At 44.0% G+C, this 23,266-nt stretch overlaps 1 protein-coding gene across 1 annotated transcript in view; it reads right to left on the bottom strand.

Annotated features, from left to right (window-relative positions):
* Positions 1-18,597, bottom strand: part of LOC139584247 (5'-nucleotidase domain-containing protein 3-like) — a 45,856-nt gene extending 27,259 nt beyond the window's left edge. Inside the window, exons 1-2 of the mRNA XM_071415862.1 lie at positions 18,177-18,597; positions 14,610-14,794 (exon numbers count right to left, since the gene is read on the bottom strand). Coding sequence (XP_071271963.1) covers positions 14,610-14,794; positions 18,177-18,501 — 510 coding nt within the window. The 5' untranslated portion in view covers positions 18,502-18,597. The remainder of the gene's footprint in view (positions 1-14,609; positions 14,795-18,176) is intronic.
* Between the last annotated feature and the right edge of the window lie 4,669 nt (positions 18,598-23,266).

Genomic DNA, 23,266 nt, shown 5'->3' with positions numbered 1-23,266 from the left:
TGGTGGTAGGGAAGTGGATGTAGGGATATTATAGCTGGTGGTGGTAGGGAGGTGGATGTAGGGATATTATAGCTGGTGGTGGTAGAGAAGTGGATGTAGGGATATTATAGCTGGTGGTGGTAGGGAAGTGGATGTAGGGATATTATAGCTGGTGGTGGTAGGGAGGTGGATGTAGGGATATTATAGCTGGTGGTGGTAGAGAAGTGGATGTAGGGATATTATAGCTGGTGGTGGTAGAGAAGTGGATGTAGGGATATTATAGCTGGTGGTGGTAGGGAGGTGGATGTAGGGATATTATAGCTGGTGGTGGTAGAGAAGTGGATGTAGGGATATTATAGCTGGTGGTGGTAGAGAAGTGGATGTAGGGATATTATAGCTGGTGGTGGTAGGGAGGTGGATGTAGGGATATTATAGCTGGTGGTGGTAGGGAAGTGGATGTAGGGATATTATAGCTGGTGGTGGTAGGGAAGTGGATGTAGGGATATTATAGCTGGTGGTGGTAGGGAAGTGGATGTAGGGATATTATAGCTGGTGGTGGTAGAGAAGTGGATGTAGGGATATTATAGCTGGTGGTGGTAGGGAAGTGGATGTAGGGATATTATAGCTGGTGGTGGTAGGGAGGTGGATGTAGGGATATTATAGCTGGTGGTGGTAGGGAAGTGGATGTAGGGATATTATAGCTGGTGGTGGTAGAGAAGTGGATGTAGGGATATTATAGCTGGTGGTGGTAGGGAGGTGGATGTAGGGATATTATAGCTGGTGGTGGTAGGGAAGTGGATGTAGGGATATTATAGCTGGTGGTGGTAGGGAAGTGGATGTAGGGATATTATAGCTGGTGGTGGTAGGGAAGTGGATGTAGGGATATTATAGCTGGTGGTGGTAGAGAAGTGGATGTAGGGATATTATAGCTGGTGGTGGTAGAGAAGTGGATGTAGGGATATTATAGCTGGTGGTGGTAGGGAAGTGGATGTAGGGATATTATAGCTGGTGGTGGTAGGGAAGTGGATGTAGGGATATTATAGCTGGTGGTGGTAGGGAAGTGGATGTAGGGATATTATAGCTGGTGGTGGTAGGGAGGTGGATGTAGGGATATTATAGCTGGTGGTGGTAGGGAAGTGGATGTAGGGATATTATAGCTGGTGGTGGTAGGGAGGTGGATGTAGGGATATTATAGCTGGTGGTGGTAGGGAGGTGGATGTAGGGATATTATAGCTGGTGGTGGTAGAGAAGTGGATGTAGGGATATTATAGCTGGTGGTGGTAGAGAAGTGGATGTAGGGATATTATAGCTGGTGGTGGTAGAGAAGTGGATGTAGGGATATTATAGCTGGTGGTGGTAGGGAGGTGGATGTAGGGATATTATAGCTGGTGGTGGTAGGGAAGTGGATGTAGGGATATTATAGCTGGTGGTGGTAGGGAGGTGGATGTAGGGATATTATAGCTGGTGGTGGTAGGGAAGTGGATGTAGGGATATTATAGCTGGTGGTGGTAGGGAAGTGGATGTAGGGATATTATAGCTGGTGGTGGTAGGGAAGTGGATGTAGGGATATTATAGCTGGTGGTGGTAGAGAAGTGGATGTAGGGATATTATAGCTGGTGGTGGTAGAGAAGTGGATGTAGGGATATTATAGCTGGTGGTGGTAGGGAAGTGGATGTAGGGATATTATAGCTGGTGGTGGTAGGGAAGTGGATGTAGGGATATTATAGCTGGTGGTGGTAGAGAAGTGGATGTAGGGATATTATAGCTGGTGGTGGTAGGGAAGTGGATGTAGGGATATTATAGCTGGTGGTGGTAGGGAGGTGGATGTAGGGATATTATAGCTGGTGGTGGTAGGGAAGTGGATGTAGGGATATTATAGCTGGTGGTGGTAGGGAAGTGGATGTAGGGATATTATAGCTGGTGGTGGTAGGGAAGTGGATGTAGGGATATTATAGCTGGTGGTGGTAGAGAAGTGGATGTAGGGATATTATAGCTGGTGGTGGTAGAGAAGTGGATGTAGGGATATTATAGCTGGTGGTGGTAGGGAAGTGGATGTAGGGATATTATAGCTGGTGGTGGTAGAGAAGTGGATGTAGGGATATTATAGCTGGTGGTGGTAGGGAAGTGGATGTAGGGATATTATAGCTGGTGGTGGTAGAGAAGTGGATGTAGGGATATTATAGCTGGTGGTGGTAGGGAGGTGGATGTAGGGATATTATAGCTGGTGGTGGTAGGGAAGTGGATGTAGGGATATTATAGCTGGTGGTGGTAGGGAAGTGGATGTAGGGATATTATAGCTGGTGGTGGTAGGGAGGTGGATGTAGGGATATTATAGCTGGTGGTGGTAGGGAAGTGGATGTAGGGATATTATAGCTGGTGGTGGTAGGGAAGTGGATGTAGGGATATTATAGCTGGTGGTGGTAGAGAAGTGGATGTAGGGATATTATAGCTGGTGGTGGTAGGGAGGTGGATGTAGGGATATTATAGCTGGTGGTGGTAGGGAAGTGGATGTAGGGATATTATAGCTGGTGGTGGTAGGGAGGTGGATGTAGGGATATTATAGCTGGTGGTGGTAGGGAAGTGGATGTAGGGATATTATAGCTGGTGGTGGTAGGGAAGTGGATGTAGGGATATTATAGCTGGTGGTGGTAGGGAAGTGGATGTAGGGATATTATAGCTGGTGGTGGTAGAGAAGTGGATGTAGGGATATTATAGCTGGTGGTGGTAGAGAAGTGGATGTAGGGATATTATAGCTGGTGGTGGTAGGGAAGTGGATGTAGGGATATTATAGCTGGTGGTGGTAGGGAAGTGGATGTAGGGATATTATAGCTGGTGGTGGTAGAGAAGTGGATGTAGGGATATTATAGCTGGTGGTGGTAGGGAAGTGGATGTAGGGATATTATAGCTGGTGGTGGTAGGGAGGTGGATGTAGGGATATTATAGCTGGTGGTGGTAGGGAAGTGGATGTAGGGATATTATAGCTGGTGGTGGTAGGGAAGTGGATGTAGGGATATTATAGCTGGTGGTGGTAGGGAAGTGGATGTAGGGATATTATAGCTGGTGGTGGTAGAGAAGTGGATGTAGGGATATTATAGCTGGTGGTGGTAGAGAAGTGGATGTAGGGATATTATAGCTGGTGGTGGTAGGGAAGTGGATGTAGGGATATTATAGCTGGTGGTGGTAGAGAAGTGGATGTAGGGATATTATAGCTGGTGGTGGTAGGGAGGTGGATGTAGGGATATTATAGCTGGTGGTGGTAGGGAAGTGGATGTAGGGATATTATAGCTGGTGGTGGTAGGGAAGTGGATGTAGGGATATTATAGCTGGTGGTGGTAGGGAGGTGGATGTAGGGATATTATAGCTGGTGGTGGTAGGGAAGTGGATGTAGGGATATTATAGCTGGTGGTGGTAGGGAAGTGGATGTAGGGATATTATAGCTGGTGGTGGTAGGGAAGTGGATGTAGGGATATTATAGCTGGTGGTGGTAGGGAGGTGGATGTAGGGATATTATAGCTGGTGGTGGTAGGGAAGTGGATGTAGGGATATTATAGCTGGTGGTGGTAGGGAAGTGGATGTAGGGATATTATAGCTGGTGGTGGTAGGGAGGTGGATGTAGGGATATTATAGCTGGTGGTGGTAGGGAAGTGGATGTAGGGATATTATAGCTGGTGGTGGTAGGGAGGTGGATGTAGGGATATTATAGCTGGTGGTGGTAGGGAAGTGGATGTAGGGATATTATAGCTGGTGGTGGTAGGGAAGTGGATGTAGGGATATTATAGCTGGTGGTGGTAGGGAAGTGGATGGCTGTCAAACTGCTGCAGAAAAACAGCACGTGAGTGAACATGGGTAAGTTAACACATAAATACATCCCAAGATTTACACCCGATTGGTTAAGAGAGAGGGAAGTGATGAATGCAAGAGTGAGCCCATAGGTTGAACAGGAAGCGTGAGGAATGTGCATTATTGTGCCGTGCTTATAGGCTATAAGGTCAATAGGTGAATGACATTCCACACGTGGCTAATAGGAAAGAGGAGGAGAAACAAGATGCTATGATGATACGTTTGTATTCATTCCCACTATGCCCGTAGAACAGGAAACAGAGTGAATTATGTTATACTTACTGAATGAAGTTAAAGGAGCATTCGAACCAGCCTTCCTGATTGAACTTTCCTAAACTCTATTTCAATCTAGTACATGTTTAACTGAGTGAACAAGAAAGACAGAGGGAAGATCCTCGGAGCCAGACGTAAAAGGTAGGTGGCCCTACGCAGGACCGCTAGCATCGAAACCCACCCCAAAATAATAAGTTACTTAGCAGGGAGAAGGGACGCAACGAAGCAACAATTAGATCTAAAGATTAAAAACAATGACTAACTACATGTAAAATAGAGGCATGAAAGAAATATAACAAAAGTGAGATTATACGGTAATGGAAAGTATTATATGAAATTTTCATTAAAGCATGGCGGGCTGAACGCCATGTGTTTAGATGAAATGCTACATACGCGTGTATGTGGAACCGCTGTAATGCCATTTGTATGATATAATGAGACATTTGCTTTGCGTCGAACTAAGTCGTACAAAGCGATAGGGACACACGCCAAAGAGTGTCTGACCGAATGCCGGCCTGCTGAGTGCCTTGCATGTTACACCGATGATGGAAGTGTAATAATGAATGACTACATGAATGAGTTTAAATGGATACTCGCCAACTAAAGTAGCTATGATAAAAGGACTATTGCTGAGAGGATGGCCAATAGATTGGGCCTAACATATAAAGTGTAGGCAGGGCATGACCAGAGGATGGCCAATAGATTGGGCCTAACATATAAAGTAGGCAGAGCATGACCAGAGCACGACCAGCGACCTAGTTGCTGGAGGGTGAAGGTTGAATTATACCCTAGTGTGGCTGCAACTCCAGCTCTGAACGAGTGACCAGTGTAGCGTTGAGGTAAAATATAAACACCTTTATATCACTTGAGAAAAGAGAGAAGTGAAACAGACGCGGGTTGTAGAGACGAAAGGAGAACGACGAGAAGCAGAGCGGGGTCAAGCGGGAATATATATTAGCATAAAGCATGAGAATGGATTCAGTGTAAGTGCTAGCTATTATGATAGTACCCCAGGAACCTGATTTAAAACACTTGAAAGTGATTAAGGTGAACAGACCAGAAAAAACTAAATCACATGAAGGAATAAAAGTGACAGGATTTGCGAACTTGCCATTAGAAGGAAACCAATGGAAAACCAGTAAAAAAAGACTTGCGAAACGTCAATGCGGAGGGAAACCACATGAGGGCTACGACCATATGCTGTAGAATAGGAAGTAGCAGGTAGCTTAGTATTGAGAATAAACGTGTTGTGTTGCGATGGAGAAGAGTCGTGCTGACTGAATATGAATGGGCAAAGATGGCACGAGACAAAGCAACGAGACAAAGCAACGAGACAAAGCAACGAGACAAAGCAACGAGAAGTAATAGTTGCCTGGGATAGTGTTTTCGCCTAGTTTGCGACATGCCATGGATATTGCTGAGATGAGGCCCTCTATAGAGTTACCATTTACCCGTAATGTAAAGGGCAACAAACTGCAGACATGTTGAGTCTGAAAATCTTCCCAAAGGTACACAGATAGAAAGCAGACGTAGTAAAAATCTGTACTCAGAGGGCCAACTGTCTATAACACATAATGAGATCTTAAATAAAGGTTCAATTAAAGCATCTTGAGATTATCAGGAACTGTTGTAACATGAAAAGGCACTTGAGTAAAAGTGTAAAGGAAAAGCTTGAGCGTTAACCAAGGACGTGCAGGTGTCAGATGAACCTTGTACACTAGCAGTAAAGAAACCAACATGGTGGAACCCACTGCTGGGCAGCCTTCATATGAAAACTGAAGGTGGTGACTATGGGACCAACCGTTGTTAGTTGGGTAAGGATGTTAGCTTGCATAGAGAAGCATTTCCCCAGAATCAGTTCAGGTAAGATGTAACCCGGTTCTTAGAAACTGAAGCTCCACCTGTAACAATGACCAAAATTATTAGAATGAAGACAAAATACATGAAATGAGCATGAATAGGCCTACAGGAAGCACAACTGAAGCTGAAAGACAGAGTTCTTAATGTCGATGGCCACTCGGTTTGCTGCTGGGAGGCGGGAGAACATAACCCTTATTCGAGATGGAACTGATTGCAAGGACTGACTCAACATATCAAGGCATTGCAGAAGACATTTTGTTAATGATGAGATGAAATACAAAACGACATGTAAATGCCTACAGTGATGAGAGTTAAAAGGCAGTAGTCGGTCTACTGAGCTCAAAGTACGGGATGAAATATATATTTGTTTTAATTAGTCACTGGAGAATCAATTGATGAAATAACTTGTGATATTGCAAAGAACCACTTGTGAAATAGGCTACAATTATGCATTTCATCCAACTTAATGTCAAATATGAACGACTATGCTGACAGACTTTAGGAACCGTGTTGTCTCTGATTAATATAAGATACTAATCCGTGATGGCTGGCGATGGAGTGTCGCCGTGGCCGTTCAACAAGCTGCTCCTGGGTTCACTTTAGTTCCAGTCCACTCCTATATAACCATATAGCTGTGAACAGAGCAATGGGCCTGTTGTTTTATTTAACCTTTATGATGGTGTTCTTCGGCTTGCAAGCCTCCCCTTTTTTCCTCCAAACATAACGATGGTCATTATGACCAAACAGTTATATTTTTGTTTCATCAGACAAGGGGACATTTCTCCAAAAAGTACGATCTTTGCCCCCATGTGCAGTTGCAAACCATAGTCTGGCTTTTTTTAATGGCGGTTTTGGAGCAGTGGCTTCTTCCTTGCTGAGCGGCCTTTCAGGTTATATCGATATAGGACTCGATACAGGATCGAGGGAAAGATGAACGGTGCAAAGTACAGACAGATCCTTGATGAAAACCTGCTCCAGAGTGCTCAGGACATCAGACTGGGGTGAAGGTTCACCTTCCAACAGGACAGTGACCCTAAGCACACAGCCAAGACAATGCAGGAGTGGCTTCGTGACAAGTCTCTGAATGTCCTTGAGTGGCCAAACCAGAGCCCGGACTTGAACCCAATCGAACATCTCTAGAGAGACCTGAAAATAGCTGTGCAGCGACGCTCCCCATCCAACCTGACAGAACTTGAGAGGATCTGCTGAGAAGAAATGGGAGAAACTTCCCAAATACAGGTGTGCCAAGCTTGTAGCGTCATACCCAAGGAGACTCGAGGCTGTAGTCCCTGCCAAAAGGCACTTCAACAAAGTACTGAGGAAATGGTCTGAATACTTTCTGAATGCACTGTATGACAATACTATTAGATTGTATTGATTTGGCACGTTAGCCGCTACAATGAAGGCTATATTGCATTGCGTGCAGAACTTAAGAATGAAGTGACAATGAGTAACGATAACTATCGCCAGATAAATATAGGCTAATCATGATTATAGGGCAGTGGCGGTCATGACATTTTGTCAGCTGGCTATTGTCAAGCAAATGACTGCCGATCTCACGATAATTGACCACTAATATATATATATTTTTAAATGTTATCTCCAGGCTTTCATGTCTAGCATCTCCAGGTCCATACAAGCCGCTGATGTACGCCTTTGGAACATCTACTAAATATACACTGAGTGGACAAAACATTATGAACACCTGCTCTTTCCATGACATAGACTGACCAGGTGAATCCAGGTGAAAGCTATGATCCTTTATTGATGTCACCTGTTAAATCCACTTCATTCAGTGTAGATGAAGGGGAGGAGACAGGTTAAAGAAGGAGACAATTGAGACATGGATTGTGTATGTGTGCCATTTCAGAGGGTGAATGGGCAAGACAAAAGATTTAAGTGCCTTTGAACAGGGTTCGGTAGCAGGTGCCAGGCGCACCGGTTTAGGTGTGTCAAGAACTGCAACGCTGCTGGGTTTTTCACACTCAACAGTTTCCTGTGTGTATCAAGAATGGTTCAAAGGACATCCAGCCAATTTGACAACTGTGGGAAGCATTGGAGTCAACATGGGCAAGCATCCCTGTGGAACGCTTTTGACACCATGTGGAGTCTATGCCCTGATGAATTGAGGCTGTTCTGAGGCCCAAGGGAGGGGGGGGCTGCAACTCAATATTAGGAAGTTCTTCTTAATGTTTTGTAAACTCAGTGTACACCACCACAACAAATCCATTATTTATTTTAGGCAGGTCTAAAGAAACATTATGATACGAAGAAAACGTATTTCAGAAGAACCGAATATGAGTCAGTCTATTGTATGTGATCTGGCCATGCGCCTTGCCATAGGCTGTAGGCTAGTTCATTTAGCAGACAAGATAAGCTTGCCTGTCTATTATTCTATACACATTATAGTATAGAATATAATTGAACCTTCCCCATTCCTGGAGCGAGTGGATACATGAAGAGGCTATGTTGAACGTAAAAAGTGATACTTTTTTAAATGCGAATGGAGGTTGCTTTCCTGCAGTTTCGTTTTTTAAAATCATGCTGGGTAGGCTACTCCGGTTTTATAGTGGCGCAGCTGACAAATAAATATAGTCGCAGCTGGGATCCTCCTCTTTTTAGTGACAACCCAAAAAAAACTCTGCTTTCACACGAGATTGCGTATAGAAATGTCTGGGCTTATAAGAACACATTTCACTTCACGATTTAACTATTGTTTGAGGAGCAGGCAGCCTCTCACTGTGTGACAGGTGATATTCTGCTGAATTCAGCTCCATGTTTCTGCAGCTACCCAGTGCTTCATTTTAAGTGAAATCTGTTCAGGAACATGATTAGTAACATGTTTTCACAACAACAAAAACATATTTAATTCAACTGTTGACAGCCCCTATCCCTGCGCGCTCAAGAAAGGAATGAATGAGAGATAGGAGGAGATGGAAACATATGGTGATGAGATATTATGTAGCTTAAGCTAATGTATCAGCCTATTTTATTTAACCTTTATTTAACTAGGCAAGTTAGTTAAGAACAAATTCTTATTTTCAATGAGGGTCGAGGAGCTGCTTTGTTCAGGGGGCAGAACGACAGATTTTTACCTTGTCGGCTCTGTGATTCGATCTTGCAACCTTTCGGTTACTAGTCCAACGCTCTAACCGCTAGGCTACCTGCCGCCCCCAATGAACCGATAGCATCGCCTAGGCCTGTCGGTTCTCTCCCAGACTCATGGATAGAACGTTTGCGGTGTAGCATAAGGTAACCAATCCATCCAGTATGCATAATAATACAGTCCACAATCAAAGGGGATTACTAGAATTTGTGTAGGCTAGACCAATTATGTACCAACGACATCTTAAATATATATATTTTTATTTTCTTCTTCTGCCGTACGTAATATGCAGTAGGTTATTAGGCTCTGTATTGTATAATGGCACAATCATTATTTAAATTAAGTTACATTTTTGGGGGGGCTTGGCATCACATACACACATTACATACATACATACATACATGCATACATACACACATTACATACATACATTACATTACATTACATTACATACATACATACATACATACATATATACATACATACATACATACATACATATATACATATATACATATATACATATATACATATATACATATATACATACATACATATATACATACATATATAGGCCTATGAATATGGGTGTTCTATATGCAACGTTGGTCTGTGATCGTAACTGAATAACCGTGTAACTGAATAACCGTGTAACTGAATAACCGTGTAACTGAATAACCGTGTAACTGAATAACCGTGTAACTGAATAACCGCGTAACTGAATAACCGCGTAACTGAATAACCGCGTAACTGAATAACCGCGTAACTGAATAACCGTGTAACTGAATAACCGCGTAACTGAATAACCGCGTAACTGAATAACCGCGTAACTGAATAACCGTGTAACTGAATAACCGTGTAACTGAATAACCGTGTAACTGAATAACCGTGTAACTGAATAACCGTGTAACTGAATAACCGTGTAACTGAATAACCGTGTAACTGAATAACCGTGTAACTGAATAACCGTGTAACTGAATAACCGTGTAACTGAATAACCGCGTAACTGAATAACCGTGTAACTGAATAACCGTGTAACTGAATAACCGCGTAACTGAATAACCGTGTAACTGAATAACCGTGTAACTGACGGTTAAGGACGAAGACGGCATGAAAATCAAATAACCCTCCAAACCGTTTAAAATAGGCCTACATTCATTTTAGGATTTTATCAAATGTTTACTAACTTTACTAACTAATTTTTTAGCGTGAGTGTTTACTAATGATTATAATCAATTTATTTGGCTAACTCAATTTATTTGGCTAACTCAATTTATTTGGCTAACTCAATTTATTTGGCTAACTCAATTTATTTGGCTAACTCTGTCTATTACACTGTGAATATCTCCTCCTCTTTCCAACTGTCCTTTAATGCTCCAGCAGCTAATCTGTTAGCTGTACGGCTAATCTGCTAGCTGTACAGTTAATCTGCTAGCTGTACAGTTAATCTGCTAGCTGTACAGCTAATCTGCTAGCTGTACAGCTAATCTGCTAGCTGTACAGCTAATCTGCTAGCTGTACAGCTAATCTGCTAGCTGTAAAACAACAGCTTGATGTGTGGACTTTCTTCTATACAGTGTATGTTTTCATTGCTTGCTAGTAAATAAATAAATTTAAATCGGTCTTCCTTTAAAAAAAAGGTTGGATGTGTCTGACTATTCGTTAATTATTAAACGGCAGTCGACAAGGTTGTTCTGGCTCTGAGGCCTACAATGCGCTAATGTTGTGTCAAATGGACAATGTGCCAACCCTCTACAACCTGGCATGGTATAATTTGCCCTCGCCCTTGGTGAGACAATTTGTAAAAATAAATGCTGACCTCCTATGCCTGCAAAGTGGAATAGTAGCCGAGGCTATACAGTGTTGGCCCACAAAGTACTTTTATGAATGCCACTGTGGTAGCCTACCGTTTGTAAAACAAGCAATTTACTGTTCATCCCTGTCATTTACTTACATCCATTTTTGTCAATGCATGCATAAACTACAGTAATTTACCATTCTCATTCTCAGAGTGAAAATGTTTGCAGAGTTCACAACATGCTACACTTTCGAGAAACAAGTTTTGGTTTATTTCATACCATCATTTACACGACCCATGTGAGCAATGAGAATGTGTCTGGTTTCTCTGTCCTGTTAATGTTGACTGAGCACGCATAGAAGTACCTGGCCTGCTTCTCGCAAATGTCAAATATAGGAAAGTGCCCATTTGGGGATGTCTGATTTCTGATTGTCTCACCACCACTAATACGGTGTGCTTCTCAGTCATTTTTTCTTCACCTCACACCGTAAGTCAACGATATAGATTTTTATTTATTTTTGACATCCATTCAAAATGCCAATTTCATCTTCATACTATACCATAGTTGTCCCCTCCATACTTTCCTTGTCAATTAATACTATTTTAGACTATTTTCAGAAAAGTCTAAGGTAAGGCTAGGTTTTTTAATAAGTTTTAAGGAAAGGAGAAATATTTGCTTGTGTCTGACATACGCTGGTGACTTTGATTGACAGGTGCTTTTATGGGCGTGTGCATGAGTGAGTTCGCTGATTCTCTCTATAGGCCTATATGTCCATTCAGAAAATGTCCGAAAGTAGCTTGTCTGGAATCCATCTCTTTAATAAGAATCAAACACTCCTGTCGTGATTTAATCTTGTAAAAGGCCTATTTTTAGTAGCTTAGGCTAAATTATTTATCTCATTACGGCGTCCTGTCTTTGAAGAACATATGCAAATGCCATCGAATGACTGCAGCAGCAGGGTTTGTGATGTTATGAGAATATTTGGGGAAAGTAGGAGAAAACCCAACGAACTTTGTTAGAATTATTTTGTGTAATAAGATCTGTATTAATAGGTTCTGACTCCTAAACTTTCAATATAATGAATTATCAGGTGTCCTATTGAAATATTGAGTGCCATAGTCTGGTTATCTGTCTCCCGACCCCTCCTGTCGCAGCCTCCAGTATTTATGCTGCAATAGTATGCTCCCTCTAATTCTCTCTCCCCTCCCAGAGGACCTGAGCCCTGGGACCATGCCTCAGGACTACCTGACCTAATGACTCCTTGCTGTCCCCAGTCCAGCTGGTCGTGCTGCTGCTCTAGTTTCAACTTTTCTGCCTGCGGCTATGGAACCCTGACCTGTTCACTGTGCTACCTTGGCCCAGACGTGCTGTTTTCGACTCTCTCTCTACCGCACCTGCTGTCTCTAACTCTGAATGCTCGGCTATGAAAAGCCAACTGACATTTACTCCTTTATTTTACCGTTATTTTATCAGGTAAGTTGACTGAGAACACATTCTCATTTACAGCAACGACCTGGGGAATAGTTACAGGGGAGAGATGAATGAGCCAATTATAAGCTGGGGATGATTAGGTGACCGTGATGGTATGAAGGACAGCTTGCTTGGGAATGTAGCCAGGACACCGGAGTTAACACCCCTACTCTTACGATAAGTGCCATGGGATCTTTAATGACCTCAGAGAGTCAGGACACCCATTTAACTTCCCATCCGAAAGACAGCACCCTACACAGGGCAATGTCCCCAATCAATGCCCTGGGATATTGTTGTTGTTTTTTAGACCAGAGGAAAGAGTGCCTCCTGCAGGCCCACCAACACCACTTCCAGCAGCATGTGGTCTCCCATCCATGGACTGACCAGGACCAACCTTGCTTAGCTTCAGAAGCTGCCAGCAGTGGTATGCTGCTGACTCCTGAGCTGCTGACCTGTTGCACCCTCTACAACCACTGTGACCTGTTGCACCCTCTACAACCACTGTGACCTGTTGCACCCTCTACAACCACTGTGACCTGTTGCACCCTCTACAACCACTGTGACCTGTTGCACCCTCTACAACCACTGTGACCTGTTGCACCCTCTACAACCACTGTGACCTGTTGCACCCTCTACAACCACTGTGACCTGTTGCACCCTCTACAACCACTGTGACCTGCTGCACCCTCTACAACCACTGTGACCTGCTGCACCCTCTACAACCACTGTGACCTGTTGCACCCTCTACAACCACTGTGACCTGCTGCACCCTCTACAACCACTGTGACCTGCTGCACCTTCTACAACCACTGTGACCTGTTGCACCCTCTACAACCACTGTGACCTGTTGCACCCTCTACAACCACTGTGATTATTATTATTTGACTCTGCTGATCATCTATAAACATTTGAACATCTTGGCCATGTTCTGTTATAATCTCCACCTGGCACAGCCAGAAGAGGACTGGCCACCCCTCAGAGCCTGGTTCCTCTCTAGGTTTCTTCCTAGGTTGCCGCCTTTCTAGGGAGTTTTTCCTAGCCACCGTGCTTCTACACCTGCATTGTGTGCTTTTTGGTGTTTTAGGTCTGGGTTTCTGTACAGCACTTTGTGACATCAGCTGATGTAAAAAGGGCTTTATAAATACATTTGATTGATTGATTGATCTGTAGGAGGAATGTATACGGTGGAGGCAATTAAGCTTGGAATGTATTGAGTAAAGTAAGGGCAATAACATGTGGCAGGCACTGATAAGGGTGGAGATATGTGGTTTAGTGAGGAAGGGGGCCGAGGTCAGGTCAGCTCACATTAAGGGAAATGCTACCACAAATGCTACACAATACCACGAAACTCTCTGAAGAAGAAGCAGAGGGGCCCGGGTGGAGGCGGCTGTAGCAGCAGCATAGGGAGCAGAGGGGCCCGGGTGGAGGCGGCTGCAGCAGCAGAATAGGGAGCAGAGGGGCCCGGGTGGAGGCGGCTGCAGCAGCAGCATAGGGAGCAGAGGGGCCCGGGTGGAGGCGGCTGCAGCAGCAGAATAGGGAGCAGAGGGGCCCGGGTGGAGGCGGCTGCAGCAGCAGCATAGGGAGCAGAGGGGCCCGGGTGGAGGCGGCTGCAGCAGCAGCATAAGGAGCAGAGAGACCCGGGTGGAGGCGGCTGCAGCAGCAGAATAGGGAGCAGAGGGGCCCGGGTGGAGGTGGCTGCAGCAGCAGCATAAGGAGCAGAGTGGCCCGGGTGGAGGCGGCTGCAGCAGCAGCATAAGGAGCAGAGAGACCCGGGTGGAGGCAGCTGCAGCAGCAGCATAGGGAGCAGAGGGGCCCGGGTGGAGGCGGCTGCAGCAGCAGCATAAGGAGCAGAGAGACCCGGGTGGAGGCGGCTGCAGCAGCAGAATAGGGAGCAGAGGGGCCCGGGTGGAGGTGGCTGCAGCAGCAGCATAAGGAGCAGAGTGGCCCGGGTGGAGGCGGCTGCAGCAGCAGCATAAGGAGCAGAGAGACCCGGGTGGAGGCAGCTGCAGCAGCAGCATAGGGAGCAGAGGAAGAAGGACCACAGCCTCGCGTCTTAGAATTTTGGTTTTTGTTTGGCATACATTTTAAAGTGAACAAATCTGAGTCAAAGCATAATTCTGTTACCGTGGAATTTCCTGTATGACAATTACCGTAAGAGTTATCAGCACTAACAGATCTGGGATCAGGCTACTGTTCCTCTGTTGTGCCACTTCATCTCTGTCACATTAAAGACCCTCTGCTACAGATCTGATCTAGGACCAGGCTAGAGGAACAGACATTACCCTGTGCTCCTGGATGAGGATGTCCCTGGCGATGTTAAAGATAAGGGTGTGGAGGTGTCTGGAGTAGAAGGCCAGAGTGTAGTCATAGTCAAACCCATAGATCTCGATGTCACCCAGACTCATCTCGTTGTTGGCAAAGATGGTGTCGGGGTTCACACTGTTCTTAGATATCACAGGGATCAGGGCTACATGAGAAGGAAAGAGAGGGTGGAGAAGAAGAACAATACATGCATGTTTACATTTCTTCCTCAAGCTTTCTTGATGTGTTGTGCCAATGTTGGGAAAAACCCTATTCAAATCAAATCAAATTTTATTTGTCACATACACATGGTTAGCAGATGTTAATGCGAGTGTAGCGAAATGCTTGTGCTTCTAGTTCCGACAATGCAGTAATAACCAACAAGTAATCTAACCTAACAATTCCACAACTACGACCTTATACACACAAGTGTAAAGGGATAAAGGATATGTACATAAAGATATATGAATGAGTGATGGTACAGAACGGCATAGGCAAGATGCAGTAGATGGTATAGAGTACAGTCTATACATATGAGATGAGTAATGTAGGGTATGTAAACATAAAGTGGCATAGTTTAAAGTGGCTAGTGATACATGTATTACATAAAGATGGCAAGATGCAGTAGATGATATAGAGTACATTATATACATATACATATGAGATGAGTAATGTAGGGTATGTAAACATTATATTAAGTGGCATTGTTTAAAGTGGCTAGTGATACATTTTTACATAATTTCCATCAATTCCCATTATTAAAGTGGCTGGAGTTGAGTCAGTATGTTGGCAGCGGCCACGAAATGTTAGTGGTGGCTGTTTAACAGTCTGATGGCCTTGAGATAGAAGATGTTTTTCAGTCTCTCTGTCCCTGCTTTGATGCACCTGTACTGACCTCGCCTTCTGGATGATAGCGGGGTGAACAGGGGTGAACAGGCAGTGGCTCGGGTGGTTGTTGTCCTTGATGATCTTTATGGCCTTCCTGTGACATCGGGTGGTGTAGGTGTCCTGGAGGGCAGGTAGTTTGTCCCCGGTGATGCGTTGTGCAGACCTCTCAACCCTCTGGAGAGCCTTACGGTTGTGGGCGGAGCAGTTGCCGTACCAGGCGGTGATACAGCCCGACAGGATGCTCTCGATTGTGCATCTGTAGAAGTTTGTGAGTGCTTTTGGTGACAAGCCGAATTTCTTCAGCCTCCTGAGGTTGAAGAGGCGCTGCTGCGCCTTCTTCACAACGCTGTCTGTGTGGGTGGACCAATTCAGTTTGTCCGTGATGTGTACACCGAGGAACTTAAAACTTTCCACCTTCTCCACTACTGTCCCGTCGATGTGGATAGGGGGGTGCTCCCTCTGCTGTTTCCTGAAGTCCACAATCATCTCCTTTGTTTTGTTGACGTTGAGTGTGAGGTTATTTTCCTGACACCACACTCCGAGGGCCCTCACCTCCTCCCTGTAGGCCGTCTCGTCGTTGTTGGTAATCAAGCCTACCACTGTAGTGTCGTCCGCAAACTTAAAGATTGAGTTGGAGGCGTGCATGGCCACGCAGTCGTGGGTGAACAGGGAGTACAGGAGAGGGCTCAGAACGCACCCTTGTGGGGTCCCAGTGTTGAGGATCAGCGGGGTGGAGATGTTGTTACCTACCCTCACCACCTGGGGGCGGCCCGTCAGGAAGTCCAGGACCCAGTTGCACAGGGCGGGGTCGAGACCCAGGGTCTCGAGCTTGATGACGAGTTTGGAGGGTACTATGGTGTTAAATGCTGAGCTGTAGTCGATGAACAGCATTCTCACATAGGTATTCCTCTTGTCCAGATGGGTTAGGGCAGTGTGCAGTGTGGTTGCGATTGCGTCGTCTGTGGACCTATTGGGTCGGTAAGCAAATTGGAGTGGGTCTAGGGTGTCAGGTAGGGTGGAGGTGATATGGTCCTTGACTAGTCTCTCAAAGCACTTCATGATGACGGAAGTGAGTGCTACGGGGCGGTAGTCGTTTAGCTCAGTTACCTTAGCTTTCTTGGGAACAGGAACAATGGTGGCCCTCTTGAAGCATGTGGGAACAGCAGACTGGGATAAGGATTGATTGAATATGTCCTTAAACACACCAGCCAGCTGGTCTGCGCATGCTCTGAGGACGCGGTTGGGAATGCCGTCTGGGCCTGCAGCCTTGCGAGGGTTAACACGTTTAAATGTTTTACTCACCTCGGCTGCAGTGAAAGAGAGCCCGCAGGTCTATTGCCCCTCTGCAAATGATTACAGGCCTCTGTCATGCTTTTGCTGATTAGTGACATGAATTATGATGTATCTGTGACCTTTGAATTAACTTGTCAACACTTTTCATATAGGTTTCTAGCTAAAGGGGATATGAAAACATCAATGCACCCTGAAAGTCTGCATATTTATTTATTTGTTATATATTTTTTATTTTAGGTCTGCATATTTATTTATTTGTTATATATTTGTTAGGTCTGCATATTTATTTATTTTTTATATATTTGTTAGGTCTGCATATTTATTTATTTTTTATATATTTGTTAGGTCTGCATATTTATTTATTTGTTATATATTTTTTATTTTAGGTCTGCATATAAGGCGTATGTGTATTGTGTAGGATAACTGCCAGTAGGGGGACACCTGGACCCTTGCTTTGATATGTTACACACGATTGGTCCATTTCCAGAGACAACAAGATGGAGAGTAGGTTATCACTGTGCAAAAACAACATGCCAGTGTCACCGTCTATGTCGATTCAGTCAGTGTCAACAACAGCTTCACAGTGTGACACAGAGAGTCCTGGTCACTAACCAGGTCCCATGTGGCTCAGTTGGTAGAGCATGGCGCTTGCAACGCCAGGGTTGTGGGTTCATTCCCCACGGGGGGACCAGGATGAATATGTATGAACTTTCCAATTTGTAAGTCGCTCTGGATAAGAGCGTCTGCTAAATGACTTAAATGTAAATGTAACCATCAGGTGACATGTCCAGTGTCTCCCAACTGGAATTGGTACAATAATAAGTACATGTTAAAATAACTACAATAATCCTACAATAACTGGTACAATAACAGTGCCCCTCCTCACCCCCTCTTTACACCACTGCTACTCTCGGTTGTCATCTATACATAATAACTCTACCTACATGTACATACTACCTCAATTAATTAACCGGTGGCCCCGCACATTGACTCTGTATCGTACACCCCTGTTTATAGTCTCGCTATTGTTATTTCACTGCTGCTCTTTAATTACTTGTTACTTTTATCTCTTATTATTTTGTGGATTTTTTTGAAACTGCATTGTTGGTTAGGGGCTCGTAAGTATGCATTTCACTGTAAGGTCTACTACACCTGTTGTATTCGGCGCATGTGACTAATACAATTTGATTTTAAGTACTTACTACAATAACTGGTACAATAACAAGTACTTGCTATTAACATGCCACCGCTGGAACAGTGAGTAACAAGTTACACCTAGCTTCTTTCAAAGGAATACAAATAATTAGGGATTGGACATTATTGTTTAACATCCTCAACCATATGGATTCAACAGATGCATGTCCTACCTTCGGTCTGTTTTTTGGTTTCGTTGTAAATAGACCACAACCAGTTGGTCATGTCTTGGCCACTTGCAGAAGTGGTACACATAGTAGCTTCCTTCGCATAGTTTTTGGTACAGGCTTGTTCCGCCAACCCGACGAACCTATTGCGGGACACCGTACTGAAATGTCGCTCCCATAACCGAGCCTTCTTCCACGGCGTTCGGTTTCCGAAGTACCGTGGTAGGTCGTGCTGCGCGTGGAAGGCATTGTAGCAATTGAAAAACTTCTGCAGAGAATCCTTATTCTTTAACAGACTCGAAAATGACAGTGACAATGGCGTCATCGCCATGGATATCGTTCCCTTCGGGTTGTCGGTAGCCTCTGTCTACGTCGTGGGATTTGGGTAAATGCATGCGGCTACAGCGCTGTTATGTATATACATACAGAAACAGAATCCGATAGTATTCTGCAAGCAGCACAAACGATGACGTCACTGGGGTATGGTAATGTGAACGTTCAAAATAAAAGCCCGCATTTCAAAACATTGCAAAGTGGATAACTAATTAAAAATATATAGCATTTTAATCAAGGGCCACCTCTATTGTGACAGCAAGAAAATGCAATGAGTAATTTGTGTCACATTGGGCGCTATAGATGGGGCAGAGTGAAAAGCCAGCAGCATAATATAGTTTGTTTTGGAAGGGGGCTGTGTTGCAAAGGCTGATGCTGGCTTTTCACTTCGCCCCCTCTATAGTACCCAATGCGACACAATGCCCCCTCCAAACCTAACCATTTCTGGTTAGTAGTGACCCTACTGATTATTTCCCGCCCCACTTTAGCTGAGACAGTTTTCTCTCTACAAGCAAATAAGTATCTCCCATATACCGTATATCGCGTTGGAATGGGTGGAGTAAGGAGTCCCCAGTACTCTGTATTAAACCTGTTGTCCAGCACAAGAGACCCATTTAAGTTTAGCAAGACTCGGTTGAGTAATTCCAATAACACATATTTGTATTTTATTAAAAGTGTATTTCTTTAAATATAGCCTACACAATAGCTTTCAACATACCATTTTGGGTGTAAACTTTCAACAGAAACGCTAAATAATACAATATATTTTTGTTATCATTTATTTATTTTTTACTTTTATTTATAGAGGTTGGGTCACCATTGAGATCAGGGTCTCATTTGCAAGTGAACATGAACATACAATAAATCATATCAAAATATAGTCAGAGACTCCCAGACAACAGAACAATACAAAATGCAGTGATGTGTACGTGTAACGGATGTGAAATGGCTAGCTAGTTAGCGGGTACGCGCTAATAGCATTTCAATCGGTTACGTCACTTGCTCTGAGACCTGAAGTAGGGTTTCCCCTTGCTCTGCAAGGGCCGTGGCCTTTGTGGAGCGATGGGTAACGATGCTTCGTGGGCGACCGTTGTTGATGTGTGCAGAGGGTCCCTGGTTCGCGCCCGTGTCGGGGCGAGGGGACGACGTAAAGTTATACTGTTACATTGATGAGGTTGAAAGGGGGGTGAGTGTAACGGATGTGAAATGGCTAGCTAGTTAGCGGGTACGCGCTAGTAGCATTTCAATCAGTTACGTCACTTGCTCTGAGACTTTAAGTAGGGTTTCCCCTTGCCGTGGCCTTTGTGGAGCGATGGGTAACGATGCTTCGTGTGCGACCGTTGTTGATGTGTGCAGAGGGTCCCTGGTTCGCGCCCGTGTCGGGGCGAGGGGACGACGTAAAGTTATACTGTTACATTGATGCTGTTGACCCGGATCACTGGTTGCTGCGGAAAAGGAGGAGGTTGAAAGGGGGGTGAGTGTAACGGATGTGAAATGGCTAGCTAGTTAGCGGGTACGCGCTAATAGCATTTCAATCGGTTACGTCACTTGCTCTGAGACCTGAAGTAGGGTTTCCCCTTGCTCTGCAAGGGCCGCGGCTTTTGTGGAGCGATGGGTAACGACGCTTCGTGGGTGTCAGTTGTTGATGTGTGCAGAGGGTCCCTGGTTCGCGCCCGTGTCGGGGCGAGGGGACGGTCTAAAGTTATACTGTTACATACGCAAATTGTCCCCAGTGATAAAACACAATGCTGAATGATAGACTGAATAGAAAGGTGTTAAAGCAGAGGATGCCTCATGCATGTGGATTGTGTAAGTGATAATCAACTAGGGGCGTTCCATGGATAATAATTAACTATGTGGAAAGTGTGTTAGACGAAACGCTAGTGGAGTGGAACTCACCTTCCACTGAGTCGCATTATTTTCCAGAGAACGCATAGAGCCCCGAGTTGTTTGTCCCTTTTATACCAACACTATAATTTAACACATTTGCATCTAAAAATGTGTTAATTTTTTGGCAGGTACAATTGTGTTATTAAACAAGTTTACTTGGGTGTTCGTAAAGATTGGGCTCAGAGTGGCTCTTGGCATTCATAAATGCAGAGCGTTGTCAGATGGAGTTTTTCCACTCTTGAGCGCACACTGGAAGCTCTGGTCGAGGAGTAGGGTTGATCCGAGCGTTCTGGCCTCACAACTGCAGTCAAGCACCCAAGCTAACTGGCTAACGTTGGATAAACTTTCTAGCTATTTCCAGACACAAATGAGAGAACACCTCACTCTGACCATTTTACTCGCCCTAGCCGAGCTGGTTAGACTGATTTCATGTTGTCTAGGGCGTCGGTGACTGTAACTGTGCTGCTGGCAACAATTTAATAAAATAAAAACATTTACTGACACCGGTCATATTCAACAGGTGTTGCGCGTTTGTAAATGCATCAGTTATTCTGCATTTAGACAAGAGCGCTCTGAAATCGGAGTAGAAAGCCAGAGGGAACGCACCCATAGACAGCTACAGTAGTTGCCTTGGTAACCAAACAAACAGACGTGCTAGTTTAGCTAATCAAACCATCAGTCCGGTCACAGATAGATCAATGACAGTTTAGTTATAAAAATCTTTTGGTCCTAGCTTGCTATTATGAAAGTCGAATTCAACAATGCCAATCATGTTTTCAACTCAACGTTTGCTTTCAAAAGCAGCTCAAACATAGAACATGTAAGAATGAACTATAGCCATTGAATTATACCTTGCTGATATACTTTGTGCATTAAAGGGAATTATGAACTGGGTTATAAACTCCGCTAAGTGTCGTGCCTAAGAACAGCCCTTAGCCGTGGTGTATTGGCCATATACCACACCCCCTGTGCATTATTGCTTAAATAATGCAATCTCTACAATGCCCTTCAAGCCTATCAGAAATGAGTATTCAGCAATGCCATGGTATAATTAAGTGATAATGCCCGAGAAACCAGTGTTAGGAGGATATATTGGCACGGTGTTGTTAGGCCGGAGACGAAGTCGAGGGCCGGCAAACCGTGCCAATATATCTCCCAAACACTGCCTTTGTGGGCCTTATCACTTTTATACAACTGGTTAACAACATATTCAAATATTGATTGACATATTTTCATAAACGATGTTTTGATTAATTTATTCATACAACGTCATCCTTCTACAAGATATAGTCCCGACACAAATCTAAGGTTGCTACCCAAACCTGGGGCAACAACCTTAGCATTCAGGATTAGACCCACCCGTTGTATAAATTAGCATAATCAAGTACTGGGAGTCAGGGGGAACAGTCTTCCTACTATTTTCCAAAGTGAGGCAGGATTTATTTCTATAAAAGAAACCAATCTTGATTTGCAATTTTTTTCCCCAGTTTTTCAAAGTGTGTTTTAAAAGACAGCTTATCTTCAATCCAAATACCCAAGTACTTAACTTGATCAATTTGGGCTCCCTTCAATGTGCAAATATGCAGGTCCTCAGGATCAAAATGATGAGACCTAGAGGACAACATAAACTTGATTTTATTAACATTTAGCACTAGTTTAAGATCAGTAAGCGATATTAAAAATAAAATACATTCAATTATTCAGAGGGGGTTGCAATGCTATGGAAAACTGTTGTCGTGCACTAGAGTGCAAAAGAAAATATAGATTCTCAAAGTTTAAAATGTCTTCGCAGGGGAACTCTTATTTAAATAAATACAAATCTGCGCTCGTGCTGCATAACATCCTGCTGCTAGGAGAACGGTAATACAGAATCCGTACCTTCTAGCTCGTCAGTGGCTACATGACTTCCACTCTGCCTGTCAACCAATTACTTTTTATATAAATGTCAACAGTCAAAATGACAGAGCCTATCAGTAAGAGGTTCATTATCTGTTCATGTTGAAGCCAAAGATAGTACAGTAGTTTTCTAAACTCCCCGTTGAAAGACTTCTACTCTGGTAACATTTTAGCTATTAGTTAATAGCTATCAGTTAACTGTAGTAGTATTACACGCACACACACACCCCCCCACAGCACATGTGCGCTATTGCCGCTGCCATTTTAAATCTTCGCCAAGCTTCTTACTATTTGATGTGCTTGCTGAAGGCAAAGAAGCACAACTCTAGATTTCTTACATACTCTTATTAATAGGATTTTATTTATTTAGCCTGTGTGAGAGCAAAATTACAGGATTGTTATAATACTGTTTATGCATCGAATAGCTTTATTAAATGAGTACTTTCTCTTCAAATGTCTGTGTGAACCGAGAGGAGTCTTAAAAAAAACCTACAGCTGGCATTCCATAGATAAGATGTGGTTGGAGTAACCGAGGTAGAGATAGGCTGGAAGAATTTATAACAATCCCTTATTGTTCTAATCATCCTGGTATCTGGGAAACTAAGCTGGGGTCAGGTTAAAATGGTACCGGGCTTAGATGACCGCGGGAGGAACCCAGGATCACTTGTGCACCCCTCGGATCAGCATGGAACACCCCCACCCCCCCTCGGATCAGCATGGAACAAGGCCTGACGAAGCATTTTTAGGTCGCCTATATTTCAGTTTTTTCATTATCAGTTAGGCTGCTCGGTCCAACTGTCAAGCGTGTTGGATTGACTAGTCTCATTATTTCAATAATGAATCGATATTAAATAAAAATGATTGTTTGAAGATGGTTGTCCAAGTCTCTCTCAGTATGAATTTCCACGACACCTACTCTAAAGCTTAAATGATTTAAGCTATGAACACAAAACCAACTTTAAAATGTACAGACTGTC

The sequence above is a fragment of the Salvelinus alpinus genome, chromosome 9 (genome assembly GCF_045679555.1).
Source record: "Salvelinus alpinus chromosome 9, SLU_Salpinus.1, whole genome shotgun sequence".
Classification (NCBI taxonomy): Eukaryota; Metazoa; Chordata; class Actinopteri; order Salmoniformes; family Salmonidae; genus Salvelinus; species Salvelinus alpinus.
The sequence above is the reverse complement of the archived record's forward strand: the minus strand, read 5'-3'. Positions and strand labels throughout refer to the sequence as shown.